This window comes from Mesoplodon bidens (genome assembly GCF_964165515.1).
Source record: "Mesoplodon bidens genome assembly, contig: HAP1_SCAFFOLD_1194, whole genome shotgun sequence".
Taxonomy (NCBI): Eukaryota; Metazoa; Chordata; class Mammalia; order Artiodactyla; family Ziphiidae; genus Mesoplodon; species Mesoplodon bidens.
Window position 1 is genome coordinate 43048 of NW_027672547.1, and position 13424 is coordinate 56471.

Here is a 13424-nt window from a genome sequence, read left to right on the forward strand (position 1 = left end):
GAAAAATAAGTGCTACAGACTTATCCTCAAGATCTCGTGAAAGTTTAATTATTTACATTTATTTTATAGTAACTTTAGTTTTGTGAATGTTGAACAATGAATTCTTCATTTTAATTATTTGAGTCAGCCCCTCTGACTGAAGATGGTAACGGCTGACTGCAACATAAAGCAAAATTCCCTATTCAACATTCACAAAACTGGATAAAAGAACTTTTAAGTTCTTTAGAACTGGGTTTGCGTAGTGAAAAGATTCTATAGGAAAGATGGATTTAAGGACATATATGATCCTGAGTATAAATGTGTGGGTACAAGCAAAAATTCCAGACAGTATTTCAGACACTTAAGGCAGTGGAATTGGTGAGACCCAAGTCAAGTTTCTACCAAACAGTAGAGGGGACCCAGGTAGTATCTGGGTTACCGATGGGACAAGCAGAAAATTTCATTACTGTAAATATATGAAACCATGAAAGGATGGAGTTGGAAAATAGGATGGCAGGGTAGGGCAGAGGGACCTGGAAGGCCCAGCAGGGGCGGAAGGGGTTGCTGGACTGGTGGGTGGGGGAGGGGCCGTGGACACACCCTCTCCATGTTGTCCCCTCCCCCACACTCAGAAACCCTTTGTGACTCTTCAGTGCTCTGTGATGCAGGCCTGGGACTGCTCAATAACTTCAGTAACTTCAAGCAGCCTTGTGATTCAGAAAACGGAATTCAGGGCCTCCCTGGTGGCGCAGTGGTTGAGAGTCCGCCTGCGGATGCAGGGGATACGGGTTCGTGCCCCGGTCTGGGAGGATCCCATATGCCGCGGAGCGGCTGGGCCCGTGAGCCATGGCCGCTGGGCCTGCGCGTCCGGAGCCTGTGCTCCGCAACGGGAGAGGCCACGACAGTGAGAGGCCCGCATACCGCAAAAAGAAAAAAAAAAAAAAAAAAAAGAAAACGGAATTCAGAAAATGGAACGCTCTCTCATTTTTGAACAGCTTACTGACCCATGTCCGAGCTGTGACTCAACATCCTTGGATACTGACCAAAACCTTGTCGTCCTGTGCGGGTTGGGGTTGCTTCTTCTGTTCCTGTGGTACCTGGTGCGCTTGCCATTTTCATCTATCTTTAGTAAAACCAAAGACATCCGAAAGGTAAGCAGCCCTGGGTGAGCCCCCAACGGAGATTCTTTATTGTTGTTTCCATTTCTATTCCCACATTTTGTGTGTGTGTGTGTGCATTTTTTTAATTAGTTTCTGCTTTATAACAAAGTGAATCAGTCATACATATACATCTGTTCCCACATCCCTTCCCTCAAGCATCTCCTTCCCTCCCACCCTCTCCATCCCACCCCTCCAGGCGGTCACAAAGCACCGACCTGGTCTCCCTGTGCTCTGCGGCTGCTTCCAGTGGAAGCCCATGTCCCATCTGAGTGTTTGGAGGACTCCAGGATAAAATCCCAAACAGTAATTCTGTGGCCCTGGGTTGGGTTATTTAGAGAGTTTGGGATCTCTGCAGGAGAACAGAGTTCCCCATTGCTTGATCATGCCTCATATTCTCATGTCAGGCATCACTCGACAAAGCCTTCCTTTGTGCTGGGCTGATCAGAGCAGCAATGCTGAGCCTCTGACCATAGGCTGGAGCCTGAGCTCCAGGATACAGGGTCCTATCTGAGGGACATGGACGTAACTGTTGGCCTCAGATGCTAGGCCCTCCTTGGGCAGATGACTTCTGACTGAGAATATCAAGTGTGGACCTCATAGTCGAAAGTCCTTCTTTGAGTTTGTCAAAGAAGAAAAAAATGGAAAGCATTTTAAACCTTTAAAATTGATAAAAAGAAGGAACATGAAGTTCTGTTAATTAAAAGAGAGTCATATTATTCATGGATAATGAATATCTGAGTTTCCTAGAGAAGAGTGAGAGAAATGAGCCCCAGCCCTTCATTCTTTTCTTTTGTTCTCAGCATCAGGGCAGAGCCAAGAGGAGAAGGAAAGGTGGAACACCAAAAGGTAAGGTTCTGCCTATCCCACCTGAACTCTCCAAGGGTGACCCTTCCTGCCTTTTCCAGGAGATCCAAGGTCCCTGATCTCTGAGGATGTCAACTGCTAGGTACAGTTTCTCTCAGAGACCAGAGTTCTCAGAGGAGAGGCTTGTGGGAAGGCAGTCAGAGCCTGAGACACTTCTCAGATTCCCTGCTCTGCTCATCGCTGGGCATGAAGCAGTGATGGACCTGGGCAATGGGTGTTTCCCAACAGGTGGCCAGGTGAGATGTCAAGAGTCAGAACTTCTGTGTCCTGACTTTGTAAAAGTCCTTTGACTTCCTGGATGATCAGATCCCTCTCTAAGGCAACACTGATCTCTGGGCTTCACATGGTGGTTTTGAGCATCACATGAGATAAAATGCATGTGAAAGTACTTTACAAGAAGCAACATACACATGTTAATATCACTGACCATTTGACCTCATCTACTAATTCTTGGGTCTTTCAGAGTCTACTATCCCAAGGGTTTCCCATAAGGGGACTCCTTTATTATCCCTATGCTTCTACCTTCATTACATATAACCCACTCTCCTGGTTTCTCAGGTTGGAGATGTCACCAGACAGAAACAGAGGAGAAAACGCAGCTGATTTCTATTCTGAAAAGGTGACTCTTTCCCCTTCTTTCCTGATCCCCCCTTAGCATGTTCTATGCAATTCCAGGGATTCAGTGCAACCTGCTGTAGTCATGGCAGGGGGTAGCATAGGAATGAGTATGTGATGAAGGCCTTGAGGTGAGGGCTACTGAGCATGTTGTGAACTCATGGATGTGGAGCAATGTGAAGGGGCAGCAGGCTTCCAGTGACCCCACCCCTGCCAGGCCAGCAGGTCCCCCTTTCCTTGTTCTGGTCCTGGTTGCACCTTTGTACTTCCTGTCTTCTGCAGCACCCTGGGCCGGCACAATGACACCACCCGCTTGCGTCAACTCTTATGTCCAGACCCCTTCTGTGAGGTGTGTAATAATGCAACTGCTGAGGTCAGTCGGCTGCTACTCCCAGAGGCCCTGGAAGATTCTACTTCTTCTGTGTCCCCGTTGGCTTCCACAGCTTCTGTGACTGAGTCATCGATTACTCTGTCCCCTGCCTTCTCAACAGTCCCTCCAAGGGACCTAACACCAGCCTCTCTGCTTGAGCCTACCACACTGCCCACCTCCGTTCTCTCCCCTAACCCAATGACCCCCTTAGCTGACTCTTTTTCACCCTCCCCATTGGGTCATTCTCTGGCACCAGAGCCTTTTCCTTCCTTGGATTCCAAATTCCCTGTGGACTACTCCCCAACCCAACCCCTTGCCTTTCCCCGTCTCCTACCACGGGACACTCAGACAGCAGGTCCTGTTCTCTCACGAGAGGCCACTTTGTCTCCGGATACCGTTTTCTCTCTTGAGCCCACCCTTTCCCAAGATATCAACCCCTTACCAGATTTGTCTCAGGCAATGAATCACCCCGATTCTTTTGCTTGTCATCATGCACCACCAGCTCTGTCTGTTTCACCACAGCCAGACAGCACTTTATCTGTCACTCAATCTAAATCAATTGCCATCTTACTGAAGCCTGTTTCTGAGAACTCACTTCCAGAAAACCCTGGTGTAATGTTCCAGCTAGAGGAAGATGTGGGGAAAGATCTGGGACACAGCCTAGAGAATGGCCCAAAAGATCACCTGTTGAATGACCCAAAGAGCTCTTCAGGTAAGGATCTGGGGTATGACTCTGAGAAAGACCTAAACAGTCAGATGGTGAGTCTCTCAGAGAAAAATTCAAGGGTGTCAGCAAAGAGTCTAAGTCGGAGACAACTTGAAAATGTCCTAAAAGTACATTTGAGCAAGAAGTTGGAGGACATACATGAGGGTCGGCTCCCTGAGACTGTGCGTAATTCATGGCATGCTATCAAGCAAACATTGTTTCTTTCTGTGAAATCCCACACCCGAACAAAACAGAGAAGTTTGCCCTCATCAGTGGGTGAGGCCTACCCCCTGAATACCTTCCAGGACCTGACTTTTGTTGATTCCAGTCCACAACAGATGCTGGAAGCCCATATTAAAAGGTTTCCTATGAGGATGTTGTGGGCCCTTCCCCGCAAGGTCCTTGAATCCATACAGATCTTTAAATTGAAAGATGCCTCATGCCAGTCCTTGTCTCATGCCAACTTGCCCTCCTCAACCAATGTGATTTCTGAGGCAGACTCCAAATCTGGGAGCTTCAAGTCCTTGAGAGGAAGCTCTGCATCTCTCCATGGAGACAAAGTGGGAACAACAAATTCAGCCCCTGACCTGGATCGTTCTCTCCCTGCCACCTCACCTGTGGGCAAAGGAGGACAGAGGGTCCTGAGACAACCACGTTCTGATGTCAACCGTGGGCTGGCAGAGGGTGTTCAGAGAATTAAGGATGCCAGACAGACTCGTCTGCCTGTCTCCCTCTGCATCACAGGGAAAGCAGGTCATAGACAGACTCAACTAGACAACAGATATCCCCAAAAGCTGCTTGCAAAGCAAGCTGGGGCCAGATATGAGCCAAAGCGTAAGAGTGTGAGTTCCAGTGATAACGGAGAAATGCAACAGGGCAAAAAGGTGGAGAAGTCAGAACCTGTTTCAATGCCCAGATGGTCTAGGGAGGTATTCACGGCTGAGGAGCTTGACACTCTTCAATTAAAAACTAGTGACATGTTGGCAACTAGCAAGCCAGGGAGCTCCCAAATGATAAATGTGAATGAGAATAAAGTAGAAACTACCGTGACCACTGGAAGCCCCCCACCCAAATTACCAGTTCCCCAAGATCCTAAATCATTAGACCTTAAAGAACAACTGTTCAGTGAGTTGAACTTTAAACTGGAGAACAGGGAGCATAGCCAGGCTCAAGGCCAACCCACTGACGCATCCCTTGCTTCAGATAACTTGACTAACGAGGCCTCACTGACTCATGCCCAGGGTGTCTCAGGTGGGGACATGGGAGCTTCCCAGGTGCTGCATGTCCATTTGGAGGACAGAGGAATCAGGATGGAGCAGCAGCAGGAACCTTGGGTCCCTCAGCATGCCTTAAGGAGGTGCCAGGATAAGAATTTCCCACCAACTGCAAAGAGAGTGAGCCCTCTGGAGCCCAAGGCAGAAGAGCTTGATCGAGGGGATAAAGGGTTCGGGACATCCCAACTTAGGAGGAAGCGTTTCCCTACTCAGGAGATGGTACTAGAGAAGACACTTGCGAGCAAGTCTTCCCAGATGCTATCACAGAAGGGACAGCCTCTTCCTGAAGGCCATATCAGAAAAAGAATGAAGCACTTCTTGCAATGGCTTTTTTCTGGGATAAAATACAAAAGGCAAGAAGATGCCCAGGAAAAGGGCAGCCCCATATCAACTGTGCAGAACAGAGGCCTAGTTAAAAGTAGAGCTGCCTTGACTGGGACAACTGAAGCTCAGAAAATCGCGACAGGCATCAGGAAGTTCCTAGATGAGAAACCGGGGTGTCAGTATGCAATGGATGTCACCTACTCTCAAGAGCCCCTTCCTTCCCCAGTGCAGTTTAGGAAAACTCAGCAAAAGGCGCAAGTGCAGGTCTGGACAGAGCCTGTCCAGGGGCATCCTTTCAACCACAGGGCTCCCTCCTGTAAACTGACAAATATCAAGTCCTGCCATCAAGAAGCTATCTTTGCTGGCCAGAGTTATCCTCCAAGTAGTACAAGACAGATCAGAGATAAGAAGAGACACCCCCAGAAAGTTGTGGCATTCAAGGACCAGCGACTGTGTCACAAACATCCCCCACCAGTGTCCCACAGGGAGCCTGTGCCCCATCCAAGCCCCACCCGCAGGCGTCAAGCTGGCCAGGCACCCACCACTGCGCTCAGCACTGCTGAAGGCCCTGTGTTCAGACATCTGTCTCTACTGTCTAGACAGAAAACACTGCCCCAGAATTTCCAGGGATGAAGACTTCCCATCCAGAAATAACTCCTTCCTTGTAGAGATGATTGATTCTCCCCAATAAATATTTATCTAATAATAGTGTATCTTTTCTGTGTACTGTGTACTGTGTTGGGGGCATGGGTTTTGGGTAACTCAGGGCTTATGTGTAAGGGAAAGGAAGGAGATAGTTCAGCTCTTACTGACTGCTTCCTTTGGCTTTGGCTAAAAGGTGACCAGTCCTCTGGAGTTCTTGCTGAGAAATAGATATTGGGCCCCTTCCACCCCCGCCACCCCACCCCCGCCCCGCCCCAAAGCCCATTTCCTCCCTGATGAAATTTGAGGAGGTGGGCTTGTCTTCTGCCGCTTAGCTTAGCCTTAATGAACATGTATAGCAGCCCACATCTCCCGCGTCACTGAATGTTTTATATCCTGTAGAGAAGTAGGGGAGATAGGTCTTTTATGGAAAATGTCAGAGTCAATTGCTGATAAGCATGACTCGGCAGTGTGCCCTCCCTTTTGGAGCAGCAAAGACAAACCAAAGGAGCTGCATGTGCATCAGCAGCCCCCATATCCTAAGACCCTGGAGGACCATTTACAGCAAAAACCTATCCAGTTCTTCTGGGGTCTCCCGTCTCTGCACAGCGAGTCCTTGCCCTCTGCTGTTCATGTCTTGGCTGACAGTTCCTCAGTCTTTATTTTCAATGGAAACTCGAATGCCTCCAGAGGCCAAGAATCACGAGTGCTTCCCGATCCCCTGACTCTGTCCTTGCCTGAGATTCAGCCTGAAACCTTGCCTCAAACCCTGCCTCAATCTCAGCCCCTACCTCTCACTCAGGTCCAGTCCCAGGCCGACCCTCAATCCCCACTCCCAGGCATACCATCTGATCTTCTACCCCAGATTACGATCTGTGGAGTAAGTCTCCACAGACCTCAGGAGGAGTCAGAGTCTCCCTCCTCATCTGAAATTCAACAGCTGGAATGGAACATTTTGCAGAAACAACAGGAAAATTTGTGGGGTTTACCCTCTGTGGTCCAAAGATCTCGGGAAGACTTTTGTCCATCAGCTCCTAACACTCCTCGCCACTGAGCCCCCCAGGCCCACGTTTCAATCTCCGTCCTTCCTGGGGAGTTTCCTCTCAGTGATGAACTTCGGAAGAAACTAGAGCATCACCTTCGAAAGAGGTTCATCCAGCACGAGTGGGGCCTGCCCCACAGAATCTACGAGTCTGTGTCACTGAGATTGCCTCCAAATGGTTTTTCAGAGGCATCTGAGTCGGAGAGCAATAATGGAGTCTCACTGACCTCTGTGTTTAAGGGTCAGAGCAGCAAAAATGTAAATGTTGGATTGAGCCAAACTGGAAGCTTCCATGAGAGGAGCTCAGAAATGTTCCAGCTAGAGGAAGATGTGGGGAAAGATGTGGGACACAGCCTAGAGAATGGCCCAAAAGATCACCTGTTGAATGACCCAAAGAGCTCTTCAGGTAAGGATCTGGGGTATGACTCTGAGAAAGACCTAAACAGTCAGATGGTGAGTCTCTCAGAGAAAAATTCAAGGGTGTCAGCAAAGAGTCTAAGTCGGAGACAACTTGAAAATGTCCTAAAAGTACATTTGAGCAAGAAGTTGGAGGACATACATGAGGGTCGGCTCCCTGAGACTGTGCGTAATTCATGGCATGCTATCAAGCAAACATTGCTTCTTTCTGTGAAATCCCACACCCAAACAAAACAGAGAAGTTTGCCCTCATCAGTGGGTGAGGCCTACCCCCTGAATACCTTCTAGGACCTGACTTTTGTTGATTCCAGTCCACAACAGATGCTGGAAGCCCATATTAAAAGGTTTCCTATGAGGATGTTGTGGGCCCTTCCCCGCAAGGTCCTTGAATCCATACAGATCTTTAAATTGAAAGATGCCTCATGCCAGTCCTTGTCTCATGCCAACTTGCCCTCCTCAACCAATGTGATTTCTGAGGCAGACTCCAAATCTGGGAGCTTCAAGTCCTTGAGAGGAAGCTCTGCATCTCTCCATGGAGACAAAGTGGGAACAACAAATTCAGCCCCTGACCTGGATCGTTCTCTCCCTGCCACCTCACCTGTGGGCAAAGGAGGACAGAGGGTCCTGAGACAACCACGTTCTGATGTCAACCGTGGGCTGGCAGAGGGTGTTCAGAGAATTAAGGATGCCAGACAGACTCGTCTGCCTGTCTCCCTCTGCATCACAGGGAAAGCAGGTCATAGACAGACTCAACTAGACAACAGATATCCCCAAAAGCTGCTTGCAAAGCAAGCTGGGGCCAGATATGAGCCAAAGCGTAAGAGTGTGAGTTCCAGTGATAACGGAGAAATGCAACAGGGCAAAAAGGTGGAGAAGTCAGAACCTGTTTCAATGCCCAGATGGTCTAGGGAGGTATTCACGGCTGAGGAGCTTGACACTCTTCAATTAAAAACTAGTGACATGTTGGCAACTAGCAAGCCAGGGAGCTCCCAAATGATAAATGTGAATGAGAATAAAGTAGAAACTACCGTGACCACTGGAAGCCCCCCACCCAAATTACCAGTTCCCCAAGATCCTAAATCATTAGACCTTAAAGAACAACTGTTCAGTGAGTTGAACTTTAAACTGGAGAACAGGGAGCATAGCCAGGCTCAAGGCCAACCCACTGACACATCCCTTGCTTCAGATAACTTGACTAACGAGGCCTCACTGACTCATGCCCAGGGTGTCTCAGGTGGGGACATGGGAGCTTCCCAGGTGCTGCATGTCCATTTGGAGGACAGAGGAATCAGGATGGAGCAGCAGCAGGAACCTTGGGTCCCTCAGCATGCCTTAAGGAGGTGCCAGGATAAGAATTTCCCACCAACTGCAAAGAGAGTGAGCCCTCTGGAGCCCAAGGCAGAAGAGCTTGATCGAGGGGATAAAGGGTTCGGGACATCCCAACTTAGGAGGAAGCGTTTCCCTACTCAGGAGATGGTACTAGAGAAGACACTTGCGAGCAAGTCTTCCCAGATGCTATCACAGAAGGGACAGCCTCTTCCTGAAGGCCATATCAGAAAAAGAATGAAGCACTTCTTGCAATGGCTTTTTTCTGGGATAAAATACAAAAGGCAAGAAGATGCCCAGGAAAAGGGCAGCCCCATATCAACTGTGCAGAACAGAGGCCTAGTTAAAAGTAGAGCTGCCTTGACTGGGACAACTGAAGCTCAGAAAATCGCGACAGGCATCAGGAAGTTCCTAGATGAGAAACCGGGGTGTCAGTATGCAATGGATGTCACCTACTCTCAAGAGCCCCTTCCTTCCCCAGTGCAGTTTAGGAAAACTCAGCAAAAGGCGCAAGTGCAGGTCTGGACAGAGCCTGTCCAGGGGCATCCTTTCAACCACAGGGCTCCCTCCTGTAAACTGACAAATATCAAGTCCTGCCATCAAGAAGCTATCTTTGCTGGCCAGAGTTATCCTCCAAGTAGTACAAGACAGATCAGAGATAAGAAGAGACACCCCCAGAAAGTTGTGGCATTCAAGGACCAGCGACTGTGTCACAAACATCCCCCACCAGTGTCCCACAGGGAGCCTGTGCCCCATCCAAGCCCCACCCGCAGGCGTCAAGCTGGCCAGGCACCCACCACTGCGCTCAGCACTGCTGAAGGCCCTGTGTTCAGACATCTGTCTCTACTGTCTAGACAGAAAACACTGCCCCAGAATTTCCAGGGATGAAGACTTCCCATCCAGAAATAACTCCTTCCTTGTAGAGATGATTGATTCTCCCCAATAAATATTTATCTAATAATAGTGTATCTTTTCTGTGTACTGTGTACTGTGTTGGGGGCATGGGTTTTGGGTAACTCAGGGCTTATGTGTAAGGGAAAGGAAGGAGATAGTTCAGCTCTTACTGACTGCTTCCTTTGGCTTTGGCTAAAAGGTGACCAGTCCTCTGGAGTTCTTGCTGAGAAATAGATATTGTGCCCCTTCCACCCCCGCCACCCCACCCCCGCCCCGCCCCAAAGCCCATTTCCTCCCTGATGAAATTTGAGGAGGTGGGCTTTGTCTTCTGCCGCTTAGCTTAGCCTTAATGAACATGTATAGCAGCCCACATCTCCCCCGTCACTGAATGTTTTATATCCTGTAGAGAAGTAGGGGAGATAGGTCTTTTATGGAAAATGTCAGAGTCAATTGCTGATAAGCATGACTCGGCAGTGTGCCCTCCCTTTTGGAGCAGCAAAGACAAACCAAAGGAGCTGCATGTGCATCAGCAGCCCCCATATCCTAAGACCCTGGAGGACCATTTACAGCAAAAACCTATCCAGTTCTTCTGGGGTCTCCCGTCTCTGCACAGCGAGTCCTTGCCCTCTGCTGTTCATGTCTTGGCTGACAGTTCCTCAGTCTTTATTTTCAATGGAAACTCGAATGCCTCCACAGGCCAAGAATCACCAGTGCTTCCCGATCCCCTGCCTCTGTCCTTGCCTGAGATTCAGCCTGAACCCTTGCCTCAAACCCTGCCTCAATCTCAGCCCCTACCTCTCACTCAGGTCCAGTCCCAGGCCGACCCTCAATCCCCACTCCCAGGCATACCATCTGATCTTCTACCCCAGATTACGATCTGTGGAGTAAGTCTCCACAGACCTCAGGAGGAGTCAGAGTCTCCCTCCTCATCTGAAATTCAACAGCTGGAATGGAACATTTTGCAGAAACAACAGGAAAATTTGTGGGGTTTACCCTCTGTGGTCCAAAGATCTCGGGAAGACTTTTGTCCATCAGCTCCTAACACTCCTCGCCACTGGGCCCCCCAGGCCCACGTTTCAATCTCCGTCCTTCCTGGGGAGTTTCCTCTCAGTGATGAACTTCGGAAGAAACTAGAGCATCACCTTCGAAAGAGGTTCATCCAGCACGAGTGGGGCCTGCCCCACAGAATCTACGAGTCTGTGTCACTGAGATTGCCTCCAAATGGTTTTTCAGAGGCATCTGAGTCGGAGAGCAATAATGGAGTCTCACTGACCTCTGTGTTTAAGGGTCAGAGCAGCAAAAATGTAAATGTTGGATTGAGCCAAACTGGAAGCTTCCATGAGAGGTGCTCAGAAATGTTCCAGCTAGAGGAAGATGTGGGGAAAGATGTGGGACACAGCCTAGAGAATGGCCCAAAAGATCACCTGTTGAATGACCCAAAGAGCTCTTCAGGTAAGGATCTGGGGTATGACTCTGAGAAAGACCTAAACAGTCAGATGGTGAGTCTCTCAGAGAAAAATTCAAGGGTGTCAGCAAAGAGTCTAAGTCGGAGACAACTTGAAAATGTCCTAAAAGTACATTTGAGCAAGAAGTTGGAGGACATACATGAGGGTCGGCTCCCTGAGACTGTGCGTAACTCATGGCATGCTATCAAGCAAACATTGCTTCTTTCTGTGAAATCCCACACCCAAACAAAACAGAGAAGTTTGCCCTCATCAGTGGGTGAGGCCTACCCCCTGAATACCTTCCAGGACCTGACTTTTGTTGATTCCAGTCCACAACAGATGCTGGAAGCCCATATTAAAAGGTTTCCTATGAGGATGTTGTGGGCCCTTCCCCGCAAGGTCCTTGAATCCATACAGATCTTTAAATTGAAAGATGCCTCATGCCAGTCCTTGTCTCATGCCAACTTGCCCTCCTCAACCAATGTGATTTCTGAGGCAGACTCCAAATCTGGGAGCTTCAAGTCCTTGAGAGGAAGCTCTGCATCTCTCCATGGAGACAAAGTGGGAACAACAAATTCAGCCCCTGACCTGGATCGTTCTCTCCCTGCCACCTCGCCTGTGGGCAAAGGAGGACAGAGGGTCCTGAGACAACCACGTTCTGATGTCAACCGTGGGCTGGCAGAGGGTGTTCAGAGAATTAAGGATGCCAGACAGACTCGTCTGCCTGTCTCCCTCTGCATCACAGGGAAAGCAGGTCATAGACAGACTCAACTAGACAACAGATATCCCCAAAAGCTGCTTGCAAAGCAAGCTGGGGCCAGATATGAGCCAAAGCGTAAGAGTGTGAGTTCCAGTGATAACGGAGAAATGCAACAGGGCAAAAAGGTGGAGAAGTCAGAACCTGTTTCAATGCCCAGATGGTCTAGGGAGGTATTCACGGCTGAGGAGCTTGACACTCTTCAATTAAAAACTAGTGACATGTTGGCAACTAGCAAGCCAGGGAGCTCCCAAATGATAAATGTGAATGAGAATAAAGTAGAAACTACCGTGACCACTGGAAGCCCCCCACCCAAATTACCAGTTCCCCAAGATCCTAAATCATTAGACCTTAAAGAACAACTGTTCAGTGAGTTGAACTTTAAACTGGAGAACAGGGAGCATAGCCAGGCTCAAGGCCAACCCACTGACACATCCCTTGCTTCAGATAACTTGACTAACGAGGCCTCACTGACTCATGCCCAGGGTGTCTCAGGTGGGGACATGGGAGCTTCCCAGGTGCTGCATGTCCATTTGGAGGACAGAGGAATCAGGATGGAGCAGCAGCAGGAACCTTGGGTCCCTCAGCATGCCTTAAGGAGGTGCCAGGATAAGAATTTCCCACCAACTGCAAAGAGAGTGAGCCCTCTGGAGCCCAAGGCAGAAGAGCTTGATCGAGGGGATAAAGGGTTCGGGACATCCCAACTTAGGAGGAAGCGTTTCCCTACTCAGGAGATGGTACTAGAGAAGACACTTGCGAGCAAGTCTTCCCAGATGCTATCACAGAAGGGACAGCCTCTTCCTGAAGGCCATATCAGAAAAAGAATGAAGCACTTCTTGCAATGGCTTTTTTCTGGGATAAAATACAAAAGGCAAGAAGATGCCCAGGAAAAGGGCAGCCCCATATCAACTGTGCAGAACAGAGGCCTAGTTAAAAGTAGAGCTGCCTTGACTGGGACAACTGAAGCTCAGAAAATCGCGACAGGCATCAGGAAGTTCCTAGATGAGAAACCGGGGTGTCAGTATGCAATGGATGTCACCTACTCTCAAGAGCCCCTTCCTTCCCCAGTGCAGTTTAGGAAAACTCAGCAAAAGGCGCAAGTGCAGGTCTGGACAGAGCCTGTCCAGGGGCATCCTTTCAACCACAGGGCTCCCTCCTGTAAACTGACAAATATCAAGTCCTGCCATCAAGAAGCTATCTTTGCTGGCCAGAGTTATCCTCCAAGTAGTACAAGACAGATCAGAGATAAGAAGAGACACCCCCAGAAAGTTGTGGCATTCAAGGACCAGCGACTGTGTCACAAACATCCCCCACCAGTGTCCCACAGGGAGCCTGTGCCCCATCCAAGCCCCACCCGCAGGCGTCAAGCTGGCCAGGCACCCACCACTGCGCTCAGCACTGCTGAAGGCCCTGTGTTCAGACATCTGTCTCTACTGTCTAGACAGAAAACACTGCCCCAGAATTTCCAGGGATGAAGACTTCCCATCCAGAAATAACTCCTTCCTTGTAGAGATGATTGATTCTCCCCAATAAATATTTATCTAATAATAGTGTATCTTTTCTGTGTACTGTGTACTGTGTTGGGGGCATGGGTTTTGGGTAACTCAGG

General features: G+C 49.1%; 1 protein-coding gene and 1 pseudogene across 2 annotated transcripts; both read left to right on the forward strand.

The window, feature by feature from the left end:
* Window positions 1–297: 297 nt before the first annotated feature.
* LOC308610064 (spermatogenesis-associated protein 31D3-like) lies at window positions 298–10027 on the forward strand (annotated as a pseudogene). The gene is made up of 6 exons: window positions 298–357; window positions 910–1130; window positions 1940–1985; window positions 2562–2622; window positions 2901–3598; window positions 10020–10027. The product of its transcript is annotated as a spermatogenesis-associated protein 31D3-like (transcript).
* Window positions 10028–10050: 23 nt separating this feature from the next.
* Window positions 10051–13220, forward strand: LOC308610066 (spermatogenesis-associated protein 31D1-like; the record flags this gene model as incomplete). Its single annotated transcript, XM_081259335.1, is given in 2 exon segments — window positions 10051–13183; window positions 13186–13220. Coding segments are annotated over 2 exon segments (3168 nt in total).
* Window positions 13221–13424: the final 204 nt, after the last annotated feature.